Raw genomic sequence first — 24,323 nt, forward strand, 5'->3', positions numbered from 1 at the left:
CAATGGAGAGGATTTCAGCCTCAGTGGGGAAAAAGAGCAGGGACAGGTTTCTCCAGTTCTAGGTAGGCTCCTCCAGCTGTGAGGAGCAACAGGCACTTGGGGAGGGGAAGAGTTCATAGCAGACACAGAAGGATTGACAGGACCCTCACAGCAGGGTGATCTCTCCAGTGATGGAGATGCTGCAAGAGGGTCCCTGCCCACAGCCCCCATCACTCCTCTCCTCTACTGAACTGTGAAGATTCACTTCAGGACACCCTTCCCTACAGATAAAACTCTGTAAAGATATTTGTAATCTGTAATCTGTGCCAGAGTCTGGCTTTCCTGCCCAGCACTGCTGATGAGCTCAGTGGCAGTGTCCATAAAAATATCCTGGCAAAATCCCTGCACACACACAAGCAAAAAAATCCACCAGGCTCAGCTGCTTTTGTTCTGGTAAGCGAGGAAACAAATTACTGAAGCTGGAACAGAGAATTTCATGTAAAGAGAAAGAAAGGTGGAGAGGACAAAAACAAAAAGCAAAACAACCCAAATAATGAGAGAAGGAGGCAAGTTGCACGAGAAGTGATAAAAGAAAAAGGTCAATAAAGACTCACAAACCAAGCTCATGTGTCACTTGCTACTGGCCATGTTTCCCATTAGGAGAAACCTCCTGTAAACAGTTTCCCCTGTAAACACTGCATCTGAGCCCTGGGCAAACCAGGATGGACACAGGTACGAAAAGGAGGTGACCCACACCAGGCAGGAACAACTCCAACACCTTAAAGGAGGTGCCTGATCCTGCAGCTTGCCAAGAGAGCTGCTGGCAACAGGGTGGTACCATAAAACAACAAAAACACTCATTCTTTGAAGAAAGCAAGCAATGACAGGCAAACACTGCCTCTCTCCAGCTGACAAGAGCCAACCTGTCCCTGCAGATATGGTGGCATCAGTTCCTGCCCTGCTCTTCCTTCCCAGGATTTCTCACTACCCCATGAGGAGCTGGATTTTTGCTGCTACATCCCTCAGAGTCATTTAGAAGATGTAAAACATTGCTTTTCATTTAAAGAAAAATATTTTCTACCCTCAAGGAAGGGGAAAAGAAATACAGAAAAGCACAAAAACATGATTAACGTGCACTCTTGCATCTGAAACCCCAGAAAACTAAAACAACTTCATTATATTTGTTGCTGTCTGCTTTCAAGTCCCAGTATCTAAAGCCAAGTCTGCAGGTTTTACTGGGAGGGAGGGAACAGAACAATGAACTCATCACTTCTGGAAACAATCTGCTCCTCGGACCTGTCTGTCCAGCGTGGTGATGGAAGGGGATGAGCAGCAGTATTTCACACTCCCAGACCCATGGTCTACATCCATAATCAGCTCTCCAGCACCTCCACACGCTTCAGGAGAAGATCCAAGCAGATTTATTGGAGGCTGATTCTGGATTACTAGTCCCCAAGGAAATTTTCCTCCCAACACCCACAAGTCAGAGGTTGATTTATTCCCAGCCTATAATAGACTGTATTCCTCAGAGACAACTCCTTGTCTTCAACCCCGCTGCCATTGCTGAAATGGGAGATTTGGCTTGGTTTAACATTTGTGGAGTTTATAAATACCAAAAGCAGCACTCAATTTAGGCTGGAGACAGTTAAACTACCTCAGACCAACAGGATGCCACGCAGTAAGGAACAATAATGAGATGATGACACATTCATAACCTGAAGTTTTCATTAAAAACTCGCAGCCCAAGGAAGCTCACCCCTCCAGAGCAGAACCATTCAGCTCTCCTAATTACCCAAAGAGCAAATCTTTGCACCAACCAGGGAGTCCAGGGGAGAGCTCCTGAAGAGCATGTGGATCCATTAGGCAGGAACTGGGGAAGTACCAGCCAGGGGGTTGTAAATGAGGTAGTGCACAGCCCATTCCTGGTGCCACTCAGCACCTCAGCATGCATCACACAGCGAGCAGGGAGCCCCTGCAAGCAGATTCAGGGGAAAATAGGGCTCCTGAATAGAAGTTGCTAGATACCAAAGTCCCTGGATAGAGCTTTCTCCATCTGCCAGCACAACACAGTCTCTTTTTCCAGTTTTTGCTTGTTTTTTTAAAGGTGTAATGTGTTATCTGAGCAGAGCCACAGCACATTCATGGACTGACTGCAAAACTGCTCAGTGTTTGTCACATCATCCATTCAAACAGAGGTGATGGAAGCCACCAAATTCTAGACTCAAAACCTTGAGAAGGAAGCTCTGCTGAAGCACAGATCTCACTATAATAGCTGGCCAAAATCAGATCTGACTGCCAGTTACAGGACTCCTGAATAGAAGTTGCTAGATACCAAAGTCCCTGGATAGAGCTAACAGCACAACACAGTCACTTTTTCCAGTTTTTGCTTGTTTTTAAAAGGTGTAATGTGTTATCTGAGCAGAGCCACAGCACATATATGGACTGACTGCAAAACTGCTCAGTGTTTGTCACATCATCCATTCAAATAGAGGTGATGGAAGCCACCAAATTCTGGACTCTGCAAAACCTTGAGGAGGAAGCTCTGCTGAAGCACAGATCTCACTATAATAGCTGACCAAAGTCAGATCTGACTGCCAGTAACTGGGAAAGATCCACTTATCTATCCAACTAGAAAAATATCTGCTGGTTAAAGAAACAGCAGTCAAACAAAGAAATGGCAAGCGCTGGCTATGTTTTACAATGCACAAGTCAGAGCCACAAAAATACGTTCCTGGGAGTGCCAACATCCCAATGCAAACAAATCCCAGAACACAAAAAAAGGGATAAAAGCACAATACAAACCTCTTTCTTTCCCCTACAATTCTGCCCCGTGATTGTGTGCCACAGAAACTAATCTGGCTTGGGTAGGAGGCTTTTTCTCCCACCAAAAAAAACAATTAAACCCCTTTTGTTTGTGTTTAAAGCAAAAGCAAAGCCAACCAGTAATAAATTTTGGTTTTGTGGAGTTTTATGGGGTGGTTTTTTATTGTTTAGGAGCACAAACCAAACTGAGTGGTTGCTCTTTCCAGAATGTCTCCTCACACGTCTCAACACAAGATGAGGAGGTTGAACATCCTGCTCTCATAACCCTTGTCACAATCAGAAGCTTTCTGGGACAGAAACACCCCAAAAAGAGGAAAAGAGCAACTTTTCATGCCATGTCATTTTTCAGACCCTTTTCCTTCATGGGATTCACGGAGCAGGAAAAGAAAGGGAAGCCATAACAGGAATGCAGAAACAGAAGTACATTTAAGAAAAGAAAGCACCAAGATTGATTAGAGTGTTCCTCTGCTTTAATAAAGAGCCTAATGATGTCCAAATTATAGCAAAGCTCAATTGTGTAACCAAGGAGCCAAGATTTCATCCTTGATAAGGACATGGATTTCTGTCTCACAGGAGAAGCCTGCAGTTCACTAACAAAGATGACCTTTTATATTGTACCCTTCAAGGCCACAATTAGCTGGAGAAATGCTGGACTAACTTGGCAACATGAGTTTCTATACACTGTGCTAATTTTTAGCAGAAACTTGCCAAGACCATTACTGCCATCTAACAAGACCAAAAAAAAAATACAAATATGAACCCCACTGCTCTCCAGATCCAAATTACTTTCCACAATTCAATGCAGTTTTAATTAAGGTGATTAAATTACAGCAAAAATGATTAAGATGATATCCCACAGCAAACCTCTAAAGGTATAACACCTTAATCCAGAAAAACCTGTCATGCACATATTCATGATAAAGTATTCATGAAAAGCTAGAATTTTACACATGAACCAATTCTACATCACTCAAACAATACCTTGGGAGATATTTATCACAAGTAAAAAAACAGTGACATCCATCAACAGAGCACAGTTTTTCTGAGACTACACAGAAAGAAATCTATGCAGGAAAAAAATTGAAAAGGCTACAATTACTTTGACAATGTTTCTACAGCTCAGAGGAATTTGGGGGTTGAAATAAGTGGTTTCCTTCTCCTTCACAGGGCTCCCAAAATCAATTTTATATATATTTCTTTTTTTTTTTTCTTTTTTTTTCTTTATCAGAAGTCAGATAAGATAAGAAGTGCATGTGAAATCAGGTCACTGCAATAATCATGCACCTGGTGCATTTCCACTATTGCCTATTAACTATGAGGTTTAAATGAATGAGCAAAGTCTCAGATCCATATTTCACCAGTAGAAATTATTAATATAAACATAGCACAGCTCAGGCTTTAACCTTACCATCCAACTGGGCCTACTCTCCTTTGGAGAGGGGTAAATGGTATTAAATTAACAGGCAGGGTTCAAAAAGCAGCTACATGGAGGAATGGATTCCATTAAAACCTGGGAAGGGATCCTGTGATAGGAGCCCTGGACATCTGGGAGCTGCTTGTGGTGCTTCAGCACCGGATAAATCCTAGCCTGTGATCTTCAAGGAATGGTAGCTTCAGCATGCCTTTTAAAAAAGCTGGGCCACTGTGATGAAAAGAAGTGAAAACCAGCAATTTAAGGTGCAATCTTCTGGAAACCCTCCCCAGGGGCAGGTGACAGAAGATGGTGGGAGAGCTCTGCAAAGAGGAGGCTGCAACCCCAAATTGTGTTAAAAGTCGTGGCTGAATACATGGGAAAGTACCGAGTAAGGAAGCTTTGCCTCACTCTGGACCTCTCTGCCCCCAGCACTGACCCACACCAAGGGGTTCTGCAGAGTTACCTGCATCAGAATAAAGCCACACAAAGTAGATCCATTCCCAAAGTGCAGATCCATTCCCAAAGTGCAGATCCATTCCCAAAATGCTGCTACACTTTGCATCTGAGACTTCTTTGTGTCTCTTCTCTGAGACAAGAGACCTCCTAGCTCTCAAGATGGGCAGGAGAGTGGAAATTGTGATAAATGAATTCACTGGAATCAGTAAAAAAGTAAAAGAAAAGAAGAAATCTGCATATTGCATTGAGTGGCCATACCAGGGAGCTACTAACACCTGAATCACACATTCAGGACACAAAACCCCTGGAAAGCTCACAAAGAACAAGTGCAATAGAGAAGCTTAATGATTTTTTTTTTTTTCTTTTTGGTTTGCTTAATTAATACAGCTCTGAATGACCTAGTCACCAGAGAGCTCCCTCTCAGGTTGTAACAGATCTGATGAGGGCTGAGCCCCAGCCCAGGGGAGAGGTTAACTTTATATTTTTCTGAACTGGACGAAGAAAAGTATAAATTGAAAAAAAGATAAAATCCCAACATAAATCCTCCACCAAGGCTGCTATGAAATAACTCTTTTGTTTAATTATTATGAGTTGGATAGGCAAACACTGGATCCCGATGGACAGAGAGCAGCTGTTCCTATAACAGAAAGACATTCATCTTCCCTCCTCGGGACCCTGAAATCCTATCAACAATGCCTGTAAAACGACTCTCAGCTCCCCCCTCTCCCACTTCTTGCCTGTCTTTCATATCCAGACCTATTTTTAGCCAACTTTATTTTGTTGCAGCACACTTCAAAGCTGTGCATGTTAGCTCGTTCAAAATCATTTCCATGTACAAAAAGCTTTGGGGACATCTTGGGAGTGGCTCTGGGGTGCAGGAGAAGGGCACGTCCCTCGCCCAGGGTCTCTTCTTTCACCAGGGATTCATTGAGAAGGAGCCTACAGACACAGTTACCCAGACAGATACACTTGCATCTCATTTACCTCTGAGGCTCACAGTTACCTTGGAGGGTTTCTTTTTAGCTGCTACATAATAAGCAGTTGATCCCTACACGATAGCACGGGAAAGGAAATTCTATTAGCAATTAAGAGAAGAAAAAAAAAAAAAGTTTCTCATGTTTGCTTTTAGCAACACTAACTCTGTCCCATTAGATGATAACAGAAGCTATGTATCTAGAGGAAACTTTCTACAGCAATAAAAATTAGCTGTTAAAGACTTCCATAGTTATCTGAGGCACAATATAAATGTTAAAATACCCTCCAGGAACGGGCACAGGCAGCCAATCTCCAGCAAATGTGAACAGGCAGAGTGTCAGGGCATCAGGAGACAGCAGCCCTGGGGACAGCACATTCAGTGGCTGGGTGTTTTTTCCTTTCCATTTTCTTTTTCTTTTTAGCATCCAGCAAAACCCAGGCTGAACGAGCTTTGTGCCACCAAGCTGAACCCAGGAGAGGAATCACCCAGGGACAGCAAGTGTGCTCATCAGAAGGCTCCATCAGGCATTGCTGGTCTTTGTCACAGACCCAAAGAAGCCTGGAAATTGGGACTGGAGGGACACTGTGTTGTTTCAAACACTGTAAAAGGGGATTAAAACCTACACAGGAATTTCTTGCTATTACTGAGTCCTTCCACAGGGCCCAGCTTCATGGTTTCACTTTACAAAGATGCTCCAGGAGCTTGAGGAAGAGTCTATGGCAGTAAAACAACAGCAATGAGATCAAAACATTCATCTCCATGAGTTTTGGGTTGTTGGAGGGATTCTTTGGCTTTTTCTGACTTTTGCTTTTTTGGGGGGGAGGAAGTTAAGATTTGTGTTTTGGTTTGGGGTTTTTTGAAACATTTGTCTTTGAAATCCTTCAAAGGAAGCCCAGGGGCAGGGATGAGACAGCTCAGTGGCAGGGCACACCCCATGGCACCATTTCCACCTGAGCTGCCATTCAGAGATGGTGCTGCCATGGCTCCAGAACCCTCACCAGAGCTGGGCACTCAACTCCACAGCACACCTGGCAGCAGCTGCATCCCAGGAAGGCAGCACCAAGCATCAAAAAGCACCATCCTGCTTCAGGCTGTGCTAAGCTTTATCTGCATCCCAGGCTCCTTACATGAAAAGGAATTTCATACCAGGGAACTGTTCCAGGTGTGTCAGCACCAGTGCCTATTGCCCACCACAAAATCTCACTTTTCAGGTGCCAGCCAGGTGAGTGTTTTCCAGCACAGCTGCAAAAGGTATTTGGAAAAATGCCTTACCCCAGGTGTAAGAATGTGCTTTAATAGAAGTTTCCCTATAAAACTAAAAGTGCCTGAAAAGCTGTGGGTGCAAGTGAAAGCAAAGGATTATGAGTTCAAACTTTTGTGCACCCAAGAGCTGCCCAATAGCTGCTGCTGGACTGTAACTGGATACTCTCACCACAGAAACCCAAGGACAACTGAATTTCTCAGCCTGCAAATATACAGGGGAATTAGCATTCTTAACCCATTAATTACTCCCAGGAACTGAAGTGGCCAGACAAATCCCACTGTTCCAGCTGCCATACTGAGGGAAAATAAAACCCCAAAACAAAGATTTGGAGAAAGAAAAGAGCTGGGAGCCTGGAGGTTGCATTGCCATGGCTCAGTTGTCCCAAAAGTGAGGACAAGGCTACCACCAGGATAAGCACAAATGTGGACTTTGCTGAGCAGCTGCATCCCAAGTCAACTGCAGTTTCTCTCTGCTGAGTAAGGGACTCCTGGAAATCCATGTGGCAATGCACAGGTCTGAAGCAAAGCCAATGCCTTCCCACATTTGAGTGCCTACAAAGCTCACTGGCTCTTCCAAGAGCAGTGCCACAGCCTCCTCACAACTTCCTTATTGCAAAGCTCAGCTTGCTGCCTCAGGGAAAGGCCTGGACATCAACTGTGCAAAGCTCAAATTCCCTCTTTTCCCAGAAGAAGAAAGGATCAGTGGCAAACAGAGCAACTGGAGGGGGGAGTTTGCAGGCGGCTCAGCCAAGCTGCAGCCACAGCCACCAACCCTCAGAAGCAATCCAGAGACTGCAAAACATAAGAACAGCACTAAAAGGGCTTAAAAACCCTGCAATATTCTCATTTTCTGAAACACTTTTAAAAAGACACAAAAAGGAGACGAGTTTTGATTGAACATTTCTTCACTTCAGACCCATGGTTGCATTCCTCCCTCCCCAGGAATTCAAAGCAGTCAGCAGAGGTAAATTATGTATAAGCAAAATATTCCTAAAAGCCAAATTTTAGAGGTTGCACCCGTTACACAAGGCATTTTTAAATAGCTAAATGTCGAAGAAAAGAACAGTTAGTGACCTAGATTGACCATTTGATAGATCAGGCACAAATGGAGCTAACTTTATCCCTCTCATCCACTCAAAGGCTTATCATCTCACACCTTAGAGAAATAAATTAGGAAGAAGCATTGCATTAGCACTACTGGCACCACACAGAAAATTTCAAGTTCTGCTACCACTAAGAAAACAAGTTCTATAATGGGAAAAAGCTTTAAATAAGACAAATAAATAATTAAAAAAAAAACCTGCAGAGACAGTCACGGCACCTAAGACCCTACAGTGTCAGCTACTATGGAATTTTTAAAATGACAGCCTTTGCTGCTGTGGTTTGGGACTCATTCAGCACAGGTCTGGGATTTGGGGTTGGTCCAGAAAGTGCCAGACACACACTCATTTCCCCCAGGTTTTGTTTATTTCTCTATAAAACTGACAGCAATACATTCCATTTCCAGCTTTACTGGAGGAGGATTAACTCACCCCCTCTGCTCCCAGGAGCATCTTTTTCTTCTCCCTTTGTCACACAAAAGTACTTATTAGACAGAAGAAGTCCAGTTCAAAATCCACATCTAAATTTGCCTGAGTATCCACTTCAATGAAAATTAATGGAGCTGAGATTGTAAAGCACTGCATCTTTTCATGTGCTTTATTCTCTTTATTTAAAGATTCATACACTATACATTACTATGAGACTCAGACAGGAGAAAAAAAACCCAAAATGGTTTAATAAAATTACCAGAACATTCTATTTTTCCCAGCAAATTTAATTCCAGGTGGACAAGAAAGGATAATGAGGTGGTCAGAGCACCAGCCATGGACCCAAGAGGATGGGGAGCGATGTCCTTGCCCTGACTTCAAGATCTCAGAGAAGTCACTCCCACCAAGGAATAACTGGTAAATTTTTATGTTCCCAGATTAAACACCCAGAGATACAAGTTCCCCTTCTAGAAAACACTTTCAAAGGTATATTTCAGCTCCTCAATACACCCCAAACCCATCATGAAGGCAAAATTGGTGCTCCAGGCCCAGGCTGTCTCCTGCTCTGCAGCCAGGGCTGTGCAATCCTCTGAGCAGAGCTCCCCCAAAGCCCGAAACTGAATCTGAGGTGAAACACACACCAAGGTGGAAATCGTGGAATTATTGATGAGAAACTCATCATTCACATGGGGCACTCACATCCTCCTCCAGCCAGGCACCATCAGGCTGCTCCTTCCTCTGCATTTCTCTCTGCACACCTGTATGAGCCAGTCCCTGCTTGCAGGCAGCCCAGCCTAAGAGAAAAGGATCTCTCCAAGACTAAAAATGCACCAACCACATCCAGCACAGTCATCAGAAGAAAAGAAATTAAAAAATCACATGAAGTGGACAGAGCACACTCAGGTTTAAGCCAGATTTTACCCCAGACAGAAACATTTCTTCATGCAGATTATTCTTTCAGTACAGGTACAAAATACTGGGTGTGACCTTGGCTGAGCCACTTCATGATGCAGCAGGGAGCACTTGCAGACAGAATTTTCTCTCTCTTGGCCCCTCTGCTCAGGGGTTTTGGGGCAGGGACCTTCTCTCTGCACAAACAGCATTTTGCAAAAAGAGGAGCTGTATTTTTCTGAGGCACCTAGACAACAGCAACAGATTTTTTTCCTTAAGTAGCACAATGGACCAATGCCACATGCAATAACCTAATCAGAGTAAAAGATTCAAATGCTGGCAAAATAGGAGGCGCTTGTGTGCTGGAGGGAAGCATATTATTATTTTACAGTGCACACTGACAATTGCTGCTCTTAACTTTTAGTTTGAATTGAAGCTATACCATAGTGAAGGAGGAAGATGACAGACAGAAAAGGACATGAAACTGGTGAAAAAGACCAACAGTTATATTCAAATCTAAGCATAAAATGTGCTAGGTCTGCAGAACACATGCAGAGTGTTTCATTTTTAATTTACTTCTTTGCCCCTCTGACTTCAGTGGCTCCAAGAAACCTTACAAAGAAGACTGGGGGGAAAGTGATGCATATTTTTCTAATATACCTTAAAGGAACAAATGACTAATGACATACAAAATTATTTCAGAATGAAGCAATAATGAAGAGAAGAGATTAGACATTAGTTGATCCTCAATGGTTAATGGAGGGGAAAGGGAAGGGGAAGAGTAGAGCTTATACTGGTGAACACTTCGGCCACAAACACCTCTCTTAAACACATCCAATTTCACTGATGTGAAAATCTCCACATGAAGGAACAGGCGAAAAAGAGCTTAAGTGGGAACAGGGTGCAGAATGCCAAGTGCTACACTGAATAATTCAGATCCAGGCAGTGCTATTGGCCAGGCAGGAAAATCACACTCCCCTGCTAGTTTTAAAATCAGAGGCCAAGGAGGGATAAAAGAGAAAGACAACACCTCTTTAAAGCAGAGATTACACTCCGTGGTTCCCATTTCCCAAGTTCCCACAACGTTTTGTTGCAGGGAGAGCGCTGGAGCACGGGTGCTGTGGGGGTGCCAAGGCATAGCACCTCCCTGCCCACCTCCCTGCCCAACCCAGGACCTGGGAAACTCAGCCACCTGCCTCAGTGACACCACTCCTCCAGGCCATTTAGCAAGAAAATGCCAATTCTGCAGCAGGCACCCACCAACCCTGACTGCCCAAGCTGCCTCCATGAGACTTTCTCAGTGCACAAGCACTTCTGCAGTTGCCTGAGGGCCCAACCCCATCAGGGCTTTTATTTGGGTCTAGATCACTGCTCAGCTCTAGAAGGTTCTCTCCCTTACCTGCACCCTTCCCAAATTTCAGCCACACTTCTCCAGTGCCAGCAGACAGGGCTGGACACACAGATTTCCAAGGAGACATCAGAGCATCAGTGTCCTTCCCTGCCTGGGCTCTGCAGAGCCAGAAGCAAGGGGTGAGCAAGACACTGTCAAAACTTTTAGACCACTGTCCTGGGTGTGTTTGATAGAAAGGTCATTTCTGTTTACATTTCATGGGGCTTGAAATGTCCTGTGCTCCTAAAATCCTATTTAATTCTGACCATTCTAGTGCAGCACCACGAGGCCAACTACTTTAACTAAATTTTACTTTAACACTAAATTTTAGAAATGTTTCTAAAAGCAGGTCCTGGAACATGACAGCCAAAACACCTTCTGCCACAAGGCCCCAAAAATGGAGTAACTTTGACTTCTAGTTATTTTATTTTAAAGGTGTCATGGCTTTCTAGGAACAGGCAACTTTGCCTTTGGGCAGAGCACACAAACACAGCCCTGACAGGTGCCCAGCCTTAAAACATCTCTGCCATCCACCTCCTTCACCCTTGATAAATAAAGATAACCACCCCTTGGTTCCTTTTACACCTGCAACACTTCTGCAGGAGGACCCACACCATGGAGAGCACATCAGCAGGATTCCTGGGCCGGTCCCATCATCCCATCATCAACATTTCAAAAGATGCTCTCTTCCATCTCAACCTGTGCACTGGAGAAGCCAGGGAGCCCTCCTAGGCTGATCTGCAAAGCAAGGAGTGTGTGCATGGGGAAGGGGGAGAATGGCGGGAGGGAGAGAGGAGGACAAAAACAACAACAAAACAGAAAAGAAAAAAGGGAGTGGGGGGGGGAAGAAAAACCAGAGAGGTTGGCCTGCTTCTTTCTTCTCTACCATCTATTCAGTGTCAGCAGGGGAGGTCCACAACTGTTGCGTCACAGGGAGCACAAAAAAGCCTGACAAGCGTGTTTGAGCTGATGGAGAGCAGAGTGGACAGGAGGCTGCTGACAGCTCCAGCTCCACCGGGCACTGCGAGCCCCCGGCTTGAACTGGCTGCTCCTTCCCATCGCATCCAGCCCACACGGGCTGCTCAAAGGCACCAGCAATGGCAGAAATTCCAGCCTGTAAATACTTTAGTTAACTCTCCAGCTCAGGTTAGAGCTCCAGCTCTCCTCACTCTGGTGCAGGGATCCAGGGTTTTTAATGCAGGAGGCACCTAAGGGAGGATGCAGGAGATGCTTCGAAACGGAGAGGGGGGAGCTAAACCACAGGTTGTGCAGGACCTGGAGAGGTGTTTATAAATAATGTCGCTAAAATTAATGCACTGATCACTGGCATCTCTAACACAGCATTTTCTTCTCCACAGAACTCTGACAGTGGTTATGTCTGTGGTATAATTATCTAGATTTGATAGCGGATTAAAAAAATATATATCCTAAACACCTGTTCAAGAGTTTTGTGTTTTTAAAGGCCATTGCCATTAACCTTGGGCCACACACTTCATTGTGTTTAATTAGCAAGCTAATGAAGCCAGTTTTATTCCCTTTCTCAAGCACAAGAGGATAAATACAAGACAGTGAAAGAGGAGACCAGATCCATTTGCAGCACAGTTCATTGCTGCATGGCATTACTTAAACTTGCACCGAAATAAAAGTAATGTAATGGCTTGGAAAGCATGTTAGCAATGCATTCTGCAAGACAAATCCTTTTACACCTTCTGTATTTTCTCAAGCTCATCGATTAAAACATGATTTCTGAACATTTGGGCTGCAGAGAATTTGCAAACAAAGGGCTAAAAATAAACATAATGTTTTCCTCAACGAATCCTCAATATTCCAAAAAACTAAGCGTAACAGATTTTTTTTTTTTGAAAGAACAACAGCCCGTGCTTGCTTTGTTACATCCAGCCAAGGTAGAGATGAGAAGCATCAACAATGGAGGTTAAGTGATTTTCGAAAAGCCCACCACTTTCACAGAGCCCTAACGTGTACACACACAAAAGGCATACTTTGAGCAAAGCCCAGTGCTCTGAATCCCAGCAACACATTCCAACTTTGGGTATCTCAGCTTGTTTTCCTTTTTTTTTGGTTTTTGTTTTTTTTTTTTTTTAACTGAACAGCTTTAGGAAAAACTGGACAATAAAGATCACGTTTATAAATACTCATAAATATCACAAGAAAGGCAGAAAGGCTTTAAAAGAGAGGGAGGGATTTACAGAATGGCTAATGCACTGATTAGTGATTCAAAAGGACCTTTCCAAACAAACAGAATTATATTCATTTTCTGGGGTTTCTTTATTGTATTTTCAGGGGGGGTGAGGAAAAATTCAGCACAGGTATGCCCTGTCAGATTATCTTTTTCATAACATAATACATTTAAGAAGCTTTCAGGATGTTTTGGTTTTTTTTTTTAAGTAATTGCTTTTTTCCCCCTCCAACTTAGATTTCAGCCACTCTGTGCACACAGCCATAGGATCAGGTTAAATACCAAAACCAAACAAAAACCCAACGCCATACCCAAAAACAAAACCAAAAACAAAAAAATCCGGAAGCCATCTCTTTTATTGAATCACCCGAGATAAAAGGATTTCAAGATATATGGAAAGAAAATACATTGACCATAAATCTCCTTTATGCACATAATAGAATTTTCCAGCCAGGAGAGCTGTTGTGATGATAGCAACGCCGAGCACCAGGAATGCTGCTGGCACACACACAGCCCCCCCTCCCCGCTCCTTCCAAAATACCTGCTCTCCTCAGCACTGCTATGTAAATACAAACCCGCACATCCCCCTTCCCAACACATGCGAACAAAGCTGCGTACAAGTGTCCCAGCCATCAGATAAAAAATCCCGAGCTGGCTTTGCTCGCTAAGAAATTAATTTATTTTTTAATTTTTATTGTCCGCTCCTTTTTTTTTTTTTTTATTGCCACTCGCACTCACTTTCGGTGCGACTTAAAAAAAAAAAAAAAAAAAAAAAAACGAAGCGCTGGCACGGCGGGTAATGGGGTAATGGCAGAGGCAGGCGGTGGCAGCGCATATTTAATGGGCACTCGGAACAAAGGAAGCCCGGCTGCAGGAGCGCCCCGGGGCCGGCTCCGCGCCCGCTCCCCCCGCGGCCCCGCCGGGCAGCGCCTTCCCCGGGCCGGGGGACCCGCACCGGGACCCGCACCCTCGGGGAAACCCCCCCCGGCCCCCACCCGCACCACGGGTGATGCCAAAGCCGCCGGGAACTCCCCGGCTGCCCATCGCGGAGCTGCAGCATCGCTGCCTCCCGCACCCTGCCCCCGGGAACCCCCCGGCCGCAAACAGCCCCCCAGCCCCGGCCCTGACCCCTCGGCGTCCCCCCAGCCCCCGGCCGGGAGATGATGGAAGGGATGCACCAAGGCACTGCCCAGAGGCGGGCGGGGGGCTCAGCCCCGGGGGGGGTCGTGGTGACCAGGCAAGAGAGGGGAAGGCAAAATTGCTGCCGCACCGGCTTCTCCTAAGGAGAGCGCAGCGGTAATAAAAAAGAATAGGGGAAATAATAACACAAGGAATAACTAAAACAAGGAGGGAAAGTGGGGAGCGCGGGGATTTCCAGCGTGCCCGCGTTTTCAGGTGCTCGGGGGCAGCACAGCGGGGCTGGCCGCTCCCGCCCCCCCCCACGATGGACCGCTCCCGCCAGCCCATGGAGAGCCCTCCCCGCGTCCCCAAACGCTGCCCGGGGTCCCCTCCAACTCCCCCGGCCGCGCTCGGGCTTTGGGAGAACTTCCACCCGCGTCCCCGGGCACGACGCGCACCCCGCAGGTTGGAGATGAAGTTTGTAGCCCATGTCCGTAAAATAAACGGGATGAAGAAGATACAAAAGAAACACCCTCCTCCGCCCGCAAAGCCTCCTCCGGAGGGATGCTCCCCAGGCTCCCCCCGCAGCACACACCCCCTTTTTCCCAACTTTCTCCCCGCTCCCCGCGGAGCCAGGCAGCCCCCATAGGCTCGTTCCGTGCTCATTCTATGGGATCGCAGCGTCCCGAAAAGGGGAACCGGCGGGGTCCCTTTGGGATGGAGGGGGGGGGTCCCCCACACCCTCCCCGAGTTACACAACCGCAGCCCGGCAGGAGCGGAGCGCACACATGGCCACTACCTGAGAGACCCCGCACCATTCCGGAGCGACCCCGGCTCTCCTCCCGCTGCTCCCAACTTGTCCCCCCCTCCCGAAACATCCTCGGCTTCTCCCCCACGCCCCCGCCCCAGAAGTAAATGCCCATTTTTTGCAAAGTTTCCTCGAGATCGCGCCGTGTTTACATTGCCATGAATTCCCACAGGCTGCCTGGAGGGAACAAAAAGCAGCACGGGAAGGCTCGTCCTGCGAGCAGGGAGAAAACGGAGAGGGAGTGAAAAGAAAAATAATAACAATAATAATAATAATAATAACAATAAAGGAAATGAAGCCGATGAAGCGGTGGGGGGATTCCCCAGCTCGGGTGCTCTGCTTCGGAGGGTGCTGGAGGGTGGCTGCAAATAACCGCACGGCCCATTCAATTCTGCATTTGGAGACGCGACCGAGAGCCCGAGCGGGAGGTAAACACGCCGAAAGGCTCTTACCTGCACAGAAAGTTCCCCAGAGCACGGCGAAAGTCAGCCACGAAGCAAACATAGTCCTTTACTTTTTTTTTTTTTTCTCTCCTCGCGTGCACCTCTACCCCAAGGGAAACAAAAATAAAAATAAAAAGATCGAGCGCGTGAAAAGAGAGGGAGGAGAGAAGCGTGGCTCTGCCTTCCCTCTCGCTCTCAAAAAGAAAAAAAAGAAGAAAAAAAATCTTGGGGGTAGGGGGTGGGAAAAAAAAAGAAAAAAAGAAAAAACAACAACAACAAGAAAATCGGATTTAATTCCTCCGCAGTTGCAAAATTTATCCAGTGGAGACGAACAGACCCGGACGGTTCGACCTGCTCCTGCCCGGCCCCACCGTTCGCTCCCAGCTTTCCAAGAGTTTCTTTCCCTGGGCTTTTGTGCTGGGAGCGCGGCGTGCACCACACACCGACTCCCCCTCCTCCTCCTCCTCCTCCTCTTCCCCTTCCCCCTCCTCCTCCTCCTCCTTCTCCCAACCCAGCCCCTCCGGCTCCCCCAGCAGCGCGGGGCGAGCGCGCACACGCCCCCCCCACCCCCCCCCTCCCCGCGCAGTTCCCGCGCAGTTCCCGCGCAGCCGCGCGCGGGTTGCGCGCTCCCCCCGTTCCCCCGCGCACACGCGCGCATCCCCCCCCCCCTCCTCCCTCCTTCTTCCTCCTCCTCCTCCTCCCCGCGCAACCCACGCCGGCAGCGAGCGGGGCGGCGGCGGCGGCAGCAGCGGGACCGTGCGCGGTTCGTACGGACCCCGCATCGCGGGAGGCTGCGGAGCGGCAGGCAAGGGCCGGCGGAGGGGGCGCGGGGTCCGGAGGAGGAGGAGGAGGAGGAGGAAGAGGCGGCGGGGGGCCGCGGCATCGCGGAGCTGCGCGGGGCGGCGGGCGCGGGGGCGCGGCGGGAGGTGCCATGTGCGGGATGGGGAGGAGGGAGAGGGAAATTAAAAATAAACCCCGCAACGTGGAGGAGGAAGGGAAAGGGAGGTTTGATGGGGGTTTGGGGTTTTGTTGTTGTTGTTGTTGTTTTGGGGTTTCGTTTTAATAATTAAAAATAAAAAAAAAACCTGAACCGCGTCCAAAATGGCTTCTAAAAAAAGGGAGAAGCCAGCGCGGAGCCAGCGGGGAAACCCGGATGTTGGATACAAAGGGGCTGGAGGGGGCGGTGCGGCGCGGGGGCTACGCGGGCTGAGCGGGGAGCGGCGCTGCCCGTCACGGCCGCGCCCGCGGGGAGCCCCGGCTGGAGCGGGGCTGGGCACCGAGAGGGTGGGGATGGGCAGGTTTAGGGGACAGGAGGCTGCCGAGGGTGTGCGTGGATATGGACAAGTTTAGGGGCAGGGGACTGCGGTTGGTATGTGTGGATATGGGCAGGTTTAGGGGCAGGGGGCTGGAGAGGGTGTGCGTGGATATGGACAAGTTTAGGGGCAGGAGAAGAGTGTGTGTGGATAGGGGCAGGGGGCTGCAGGGGATGTGTGTGGACGTGGGCAGGTTTAGGGGCGGGGGGCTGCAGAGCAGAGCTTTAGGGGCATAAGAGGGCAGAGGAGATGAGTGTGGATATGGACAGGTGCAGGGACATAAGGGGGCAGAGGAGATCAGTGTGGATATGGGCAGGTTTAGGGGCAGGGGGCTGCGGAGGGTATGTGTGGATATAGGCAGGTTTAGGGGCAAGGGGCTCCTGTTGGTATGTGTGGATATGGGGCAGGGGGCTGCAGATGGTGTCCATGGATATGGGCAGGTTTAGGGGCAGGGGGCTGCAGAAGGTGTGTGTAGATATGGGCAGGTTTAGGGGCATAAAGGGGCAGAGGAGATCAGTGTGGACATGGGCAGGTTTAGGGGCAGGGGGCTGCAGAGGAGAGATGTAGGGGCAGAGGGTAAGAGTGCAGATTTAGGGGCATAAAGAGACAAAGAGGTGTGTGTGGATAGGGGCAGGGCACTGCTGGGGTGGGAGGTTTGGGAGAGGGTGTAGGGGCAGGAGCTGGAGGGAGAGGTTTAGGGGAAAAGTGTGCAGAGGGTGTGTATGGATAAGGGCAGGTTTAGGAACAGAGAGTTGTGCGGGGATGGAGGTTTAGGGGCAGAAGGTGGCTGAGGGGATGTGTGCATCGCAGCAGCTTTAGGGGCAGGGCCTGGAAGTGGAGATTTGGGGGTGGAGATTTAGGGCCAGAAGGTGGCAGAGAGTGTATGTGGACAGGGGCAGGTTTAGGGACATGGGGGTGGCAGGAAGAGACTGGGGCAGGGAGTGGGGGAAATGCAGATAGGGCAGGGGATGGTGGAGCGGGCTGGTGGGAGAAATTTAGGGGCAGAATATTTAGGGTCAGGCCAAGGTGAAGGATATGTGTGGATAGGGGCAGGTTTGAAGACAGGATGCTGTGGGGGAAAGTTTAGGGGAAAGGGGAGATTTAGGGACAGAATTTGGCAGTGTGGATAGAAGCAGGTTTTGGGGCAAGGGGCTGCAGGGGGGAGGTTCAGGAGAAGGGGGGAGATTCAGGGGCAGGGAGGACAGGAAGAGAGTTTAGGGGTGGGGGGCAGTTGTAGGGAGTGTCTGGAGAGGAAGGGTTAGGGGAAGAGGGTGGTGGAAGGTGTGCGTGGATGGGACAGGTTATGGGGCAGGGATGGCTTAGGGGGTTTAGGGGCAGGGGTTGCAGGAAGTGCAAATAGGGCAGGGAATGGTGGAGGGAGTGAGATTTAGGGAAGTGGATCAGGCCAGGGGGTGGCAGAGTGTGTGTGTGGATAGGGACAGGGGACTGTGGTGAGGTTTGGGGGCAGGAGGCTTCAGGGGACAGGTTTAGGGGCAGGGGGTGGCAGGGCAGAGGCTTTAGGGACAGGGAATGACTGGGGGCATTAGGAGCAGGGAGTGGGGGGAGTGCAGACAGGGGCAGGGGGTGGCAGAGGGGGCTGAGGGGGGAGGTTTTAAGGGCAGGGGGTGGCTGGGGGGGATTGGGGCAGGGAATGGTGGAGGGCAGGGCTGTGAATGGGGTGGAGGGTGGGGTAGCACGGGGCAAAGCCATCTCATTGTCTTGGAGAAATTCTCTGGCTCCTTGCCTTCCCAGTGGAGAGGGCAGCACAGCCCCCACCAGGGCCAGGAATAAACAGTGTCCTTGCAGAAAAAACAATTCTCCACTTCCAGACACTTGGAATGTGTGCTCCCTGCTCGTGCCCAACAGCCCCTTGACCCCAAGATCCAGCAGGAGCAATGGCTCAGTGTCCAGGGTCCCCAGGGCAGAAGGGACACCTCAGCAGAATCCTTTTTTAGGCCATTTCAGGGTTAATAAGGTTTTCTCCATTGCCAGGATTACAGGAATTGAACGCTCTCCACAATTTTATTTTAATTCTAACTAAATAATATGGCTATAGGGAGCAGCAAAGGACTCTTAAGGGGAAGGAGGAGGAAGGGGGAGATGCTGAAGTCAGGTCATTCTCAAGACTTTGGGTCTGTGAGGTCCACTGACTCATCAGAGAGAGGAATGTGGCAGGGATGGATGCTGTGCACAGCAGTGAATTGCAGGTCAGCTCCCTCAAATTCATCCGATGGGGACTAAGGCTGAAAATATTCCTAAACTCATTTTCTTTTTCCTCTGGAGGGAGATAAGAATAAACATGAATCGTTCTTCTAAAAGTTTGAAAAGCATTTTGTTCCAAGAAGAAATATGTAATTTTTTTCCTTCTTCTTCTTACAGTAACAAGTTCACAGAAAACTTCAGGAGGCTTTTACAAAGGCTTGTAAGCACTTTGAAGCTGGAGACTGTTTTTATATACGTACAGCACTTGTGTAACAAGGTCTCGACAGTGAATGGGATTCCAGGGTGCACTTGCAATAAAGTGATTAATAGTATCATTCATGGTATCATACCTCATTCATAGGTTTCCTGTAAGTTAAGAGGAATACGTTGGCAGGAGCACGGTGGTTGTGACTTTAAACACGATACTCTTGGGGGGAAAAGTTACAGCTAACACATGCACTGAAGGGCAGTGCAATTAGTAAAGCCATGTAAAAGGCTCAAGAAAATAATTTTTAGAGCAAAAGCCCGCAAAGATGAAGTTCTGAACTAGTTCTATGGCACAGAAATAGCAAGGTGGATATTGCCACACAGCTGGTGAAACCAAGAACAGAAAATAAGATGTGTCTGTCAAAAGGATGGGTCAGTGGTGATCACTGTTTATTCAGAAACACACAAGTAGGGTTTGGGTTTGTTGCTTCTTAATCTGCACACAGTGAGGACTGATTTTGTCACCAAAATGTTTGTCACCTGCTTATGGCAAAAATCACTGAGAAGGCCAGGCAAGATGCAAAAGGGAATGGAAATCAGTTGTCAAAGGAGAAGTAAATGTCCTGGCTGTGGGCTGCAGCAGCTCAAGATGCATTTGGAGCCTCAAGAGAAGTGACAAATAATGTGTCAATATTTCCTATAAAGCTGCTTATTTCATTTGAAAGCAAATAATGAGTCAATATTTCTGTTTATTTCATTTGGGGAATAAATTGTCAAACAGCTACCGCGTGGCTGAAGTATGGAGAAATATGTGGGGTGATAAAATATGACCTGGTGTTTCACTGTACCAGCATCCCCATGATCAGCTAAAACGAGACATTTAGCTCGGTCCAAGAAAACATCAGCCCTGGGGAGCAGGCGGGGTGAGTAACACAGGATCGCTCGGGCTGCGTCCCTGCCCGGGCTCAGAGCACTCCCTGGCCAGCTCTGCTCCTATTTTTAATCCTGGCTGTGCTATGAAAAGCTCCATTGCACAGCACCTGAATGGCTGCTCTGCAGGCAGGGGCTCGGCAGCGCGTCCATCACGCGCCTGTCGTCGCTTTTGAGGAAACGCGCCCAGGGCGTTTCGGATGTTGTCCTAAAGCCACCCGGTGGGACAGGCACAGCCTGGCCTTCCTGCACCAGGGCAGCTCCTGCTGTGTGGCACAGGCACACTGATCCACCCCCCAGAGCTGAACCTCAGGGGATTTTTGCCCAGGGGTTTATGATGCCCTGAAGTTTCATTTATTAAACTCCCTCCTGTCGCAGACATCTTTTATGAAAAATCCTTTCCTTAAGATTTTTCCTCCTGAGAAGCTGAGAGGCCTCAAGAACAAAATGTAAACAATGATTATCTGCTGCTGTAGAATGCAACAAGTAGATCTGTAATTAGTCTCATAAAGTTGTTTCTAATTAATAACCAATCACAGTCAACTAGCTCGGACTTTGTCCGAGACACAAACCTTTGTTATTCATTCTTTCTTTTTCTATTCTTAGCTAGCCTTCTAATGAAATCCTTTCTTCTATTCTTTTAGTATAATTTTAATATAATCTATATCGTAAAATAATAAATTAAACTTTCTAAAACATAGAATCAAATCCTTGTCTCTTCCCTCGTCCTCAAACCCCTGTAAACACAGTCACACCCTCCCATCTTGTTTGCCGTGGTGTTTGTGAGGGTCCCCAGGATGAAGTGAGAGATGAGAATTCCAGAAGGTTGATTTATTATTTTATGATATTATATTATATTAAAATAAATTATATACTAAAATATACTAAACTATAGAGAAAGAATACATCAGCAGGCTAGAAAAGAATGATAATGAAAGCTCATAATTGACTCCTCAGAGTCCGACACAGCTGATGGTGTCTGGTCATTCATTAAAAGCAATTCACATGTTTGGATAGACAATCTCCAGACCACGTTCCAGAGCAGCAAAATATGGAGAAGCTGAGGCTTCTCATCTTCCCAGGAAAAGAAATCCTGGTGAAGGGATTTTTCAGAAAATATCGTGGTGACAGTTTGCGGCGTTTCACAGGGAGGTGTTTACCCGCCCAAAAAGCTAAAATGTTTTCTCTTCTTGCAACACCAATGCCCAGGAGTGAGTATTGTCACTGGAGATAATGTTACAGCCTTGGCAAGATGACACTTAAAAACTTCATCAGCCTTCCAAGAATTTCGGAAATAGTGGTGAATAAAGGCAGCAAGTGCTCAGAGCAGGCAGTGCTTGCAAGAAGTGCCCTTACCATCAGCACTTTCAAGAGCTGTTTTTGTTGTTTTCACTTATCATTAGAGCTGCACAGCTCAGACTGCTTTTAAATAGTTATACTTAACAGTTAAAAAACTCTCCCGTGCTAAAATAAATTTTAGCTGAGGTGGTTTGTGCTTTGCAGCCTCATATGACACTCAATCTTTCTCGTGTGACTCCTGTAACAAGTCGAATTCATGTATTTTGATACTGTGCACGTGATTAAGATACTTGGATCACTTAAGCCTGTGGAAAACTGCAGTGCTCGCATGTCATTTATCTTAAAATCCTATTGTAGCACTCATGAAGTGTAATTTCTTCAGTGAATGGAAATTTATACTGACAGAGGTGTTATAAAACATGGAAAATACTGGGAGGAGAGGACCCAGCATTTTCTTTATCTCTTCAAGTGTTCACTAACGGGGATTTATTTTTCAGCTCAGCGTTGGTTCACTGCAGGTTACAGAGCCCTGGTGCAATTAAAGGGACCCATTTCCAGACTTCTTAAGCAAAACTCACATTACTTGCAACAGGTGGGAGCTGTGTGCTGTGGCCTCAAGGCAGCAAACTGGTTCACAGGCTTCACTTTTCACATTGGTCCCTAAAGCTACTTGCAGAAAATCACCCCCAGCCTAAAGAAACTCCTGGGATCCCAGCCTCTACCTCCCCGTTTTAAAATGCATGGGTAAGAAAAACCAATTTATATTCATAACCTTGAGTAAATAAATTGTCACTTTAACTACACACTTTATTGTAATTAAGTGCTTCCCTGTAATAACCAACCCACACCATGGAGCTGTTTCTTAATATAACAGTAAGGCAAGTTCTCAGCTGTGAGCAGAATTAGGGAGCTTTTAAAAGCACAGACCAGTTGATACAGCAGGGTGATGTTGCACAGTTCTCAACAGGTGGAGAAAAGGTGGGTTTGCTAAAGAGCCTTGTCCTTATTTTCAACAAATGCTGTTGCTTTGTAGTCAACAAAATCAAATCTCACTGGCCAAATTTCCCAGTAGGGGTTTTACCCAGTATCAGCCTGGGTAATATCCTCTGCTCCCAGAGGATTTGCCTAACTCCAAAGGGAACATGACTGAAGCAGATTTAGACCTTCTCCAGCTTTCTAAGGACTCACTGCTGTCACCTCTCCATAATGCAGCTACAATTAACTTTGCTGGAATTTCTATATTTGAAGCAGCTTGAAATGAGAGCCTGAACTTCCAGACGTGGATTCAGATAGTCTTTGCTGCTGTCTGTGTGAGCCCTTGGGCTTCACACTAAAAAAGCCCACCCTTGTTGACAAATTTGCCCTTTGCAGTCTGGCTTCAGTGCAGCTAGCAAAAATAGCAAGTGATGCAGCAGACAGAATGGGCCCTAAACTATATTTTTTGATAGCTTTTCTTAGCTCCAGATTAAAGAGCAAGGCATCAGATGTTGACAAATTAGCAGGGAATATACGGAGCAAAGGGATTTGTTTCTGAAATGCCCACAATCCAGCAGTTTTGCTGTCCCCCAGAATTTGAACTTTTTCCTTGGTTTTCAGCTCTGTTTTGATTAGAGTGTAAATACCAGCCACTGGCACATGTCAGCTGGCATCAGAGCCACGTGCCAAAGCTTTGTTCAGGTCGGAGCTTTAGTGTCATTTTACTCATCCATGGATTTTGTTAGGACTTCTGGGGCATAGCTCATTATTTTTACCACTGTAACCAGCAGTTGTTGTATAATTATTCCTCTTTAAATCCAGGAGAGATTTTCTGGCCTTTTGGGTGGGGAACTTAATTGCATGAAGGCTCTAGAGGATGGCTGATGCTGGATAGTGACTATGCCATTGGCATGTTACCTGGCCCCAAAAAGGAGAATCTGGGCTCTAATCCATACCCCCAAGTCATGCCAGCTTGCTGGGTACCAAAGCACACCCACACTCAACTTGGAGACCCCTGTCCTCAGACAAGGATGATAAGGGACACCACATGACTAATTCTGCAATGACAGTATATGTTTAATTGGTAAAAGACTGCATTTTCTATCCTTTTTTAACCCAGGTCACAGTGCTAAAGGACTGCCTGATGTTTGAGGTTCCTTTCAGGTATTTCCCTCATTGAGAAGCACTGTTCTTAAGGCTACTGTGGTTGCCAGCTTTGTCTTATGCCCTCAAGCACTACTCTGCCTTTTAGTGTTGAGAAACCAATATTCAAATTCCCCTGGAACACCAGACTGTGCTGCTTTCACAGCTCACAGAGGGCCTTCCCTCAACCTCAGGTACAATAGCTCTGGCTGCTCTGAAGCCAGTGACCAGGAGTCAGGAAAAGCACAGTTTAGAGATATATATATATATATATATATATAGAGAGAGAGAGAGAGAGAGAGAGAGAGAGATACGCAAACTACAATCATGAACTTTAGACATCTCAGGCTTTTAAGCTCTCTGCCTCAGATTCCCTGTAAAATACAAATAACAGCATTGATGAGGTGCAGCTCATAAAAAAGTAAATATTTCTAACTTCCTAGAGCATGTGTTGCAACCAGCTGAAGTGAGTGCAGGTTAAACTCAGTGGAAGGGAGGTATTTCTAGCAGCTGATGGTACGTGACCATTCAAACAGTTTACCAAGTGCCACGGCAGCAAAATTCCTTCTGTTTAAGACTGCCTGGTTGCCTGGCAGGAAAATGTGTTCTCAAATTGGTGTAGTAACACTGGAATCACTTCTTGGTGACAGCCCTATTGACTGACAGCCTCCAGTAATGGCAATCTATTAATCTCTTGCTCTGTGGCCATAAAGCATTCTGTCCTCCTTCCATTAAAAGCCGAAGGTAAATAAATGCAGGTCCATCATTTTGCTGGCATTCTTGCTGTCTACAAAGCCTCTGCAAGAGAGGGACAAGCAGAAGTGCTATAGAAAATGTCCCCATCGTTGGCAGGAGGCCAGCCAAGGTGTGACACTGCAGGTGTGGGGCTGCTGAGGTGCCCTGGTCGTTCCACTTTGCTGTGCACAACAGCCCACGCTGCTGACACTGCCTGGGGCAGGGCGAGGT

The 24,323-nt window shown here is 47.1% G+C and overlaps 1 protein-coding gene across 1 annotated transcript in view; it reads right to left on the reverse strand.

Annotated features, from left to right (window-relative positions):
- The window catches only part of ACVR2B (activin A receptor type 2B), a 104,920-nt gene extending 89,143 nt beyond the window's left edge, over positions 1 to 15,777 (reverse strand). Inside the window, exon 1 of the mRNA XM_066557008.1 lies at positions 15,298 to 15,777. Coding sequence (XP_066413105.1) covers positions 15,298 to 15,349 — 52 coding nt within the window. The 5' untranslated portion in view covers positions 15,350 to 15,777. The remainder of the gene's footprint in view (positions 1 to 15,297) is intronic.
- Between the last annotated feature and the right edge of the window lie 8,546 nt (positions 15,778 to 24,323).

The sequence above is a fragment of the Molothrus aeneus genome, chromosome 1 (genome assembly GCF_037042795.1).
Source record: "Molothrus aeneus isolate 106 chromosome 1, BPBGC_Maene_1.0, whole genome shotgun sequence".
NCBI lineage: Eukaryota > Metazoa > Chordata > Aves > Passeriformes > Icteridae > Molothrus > Molothrus aeneus.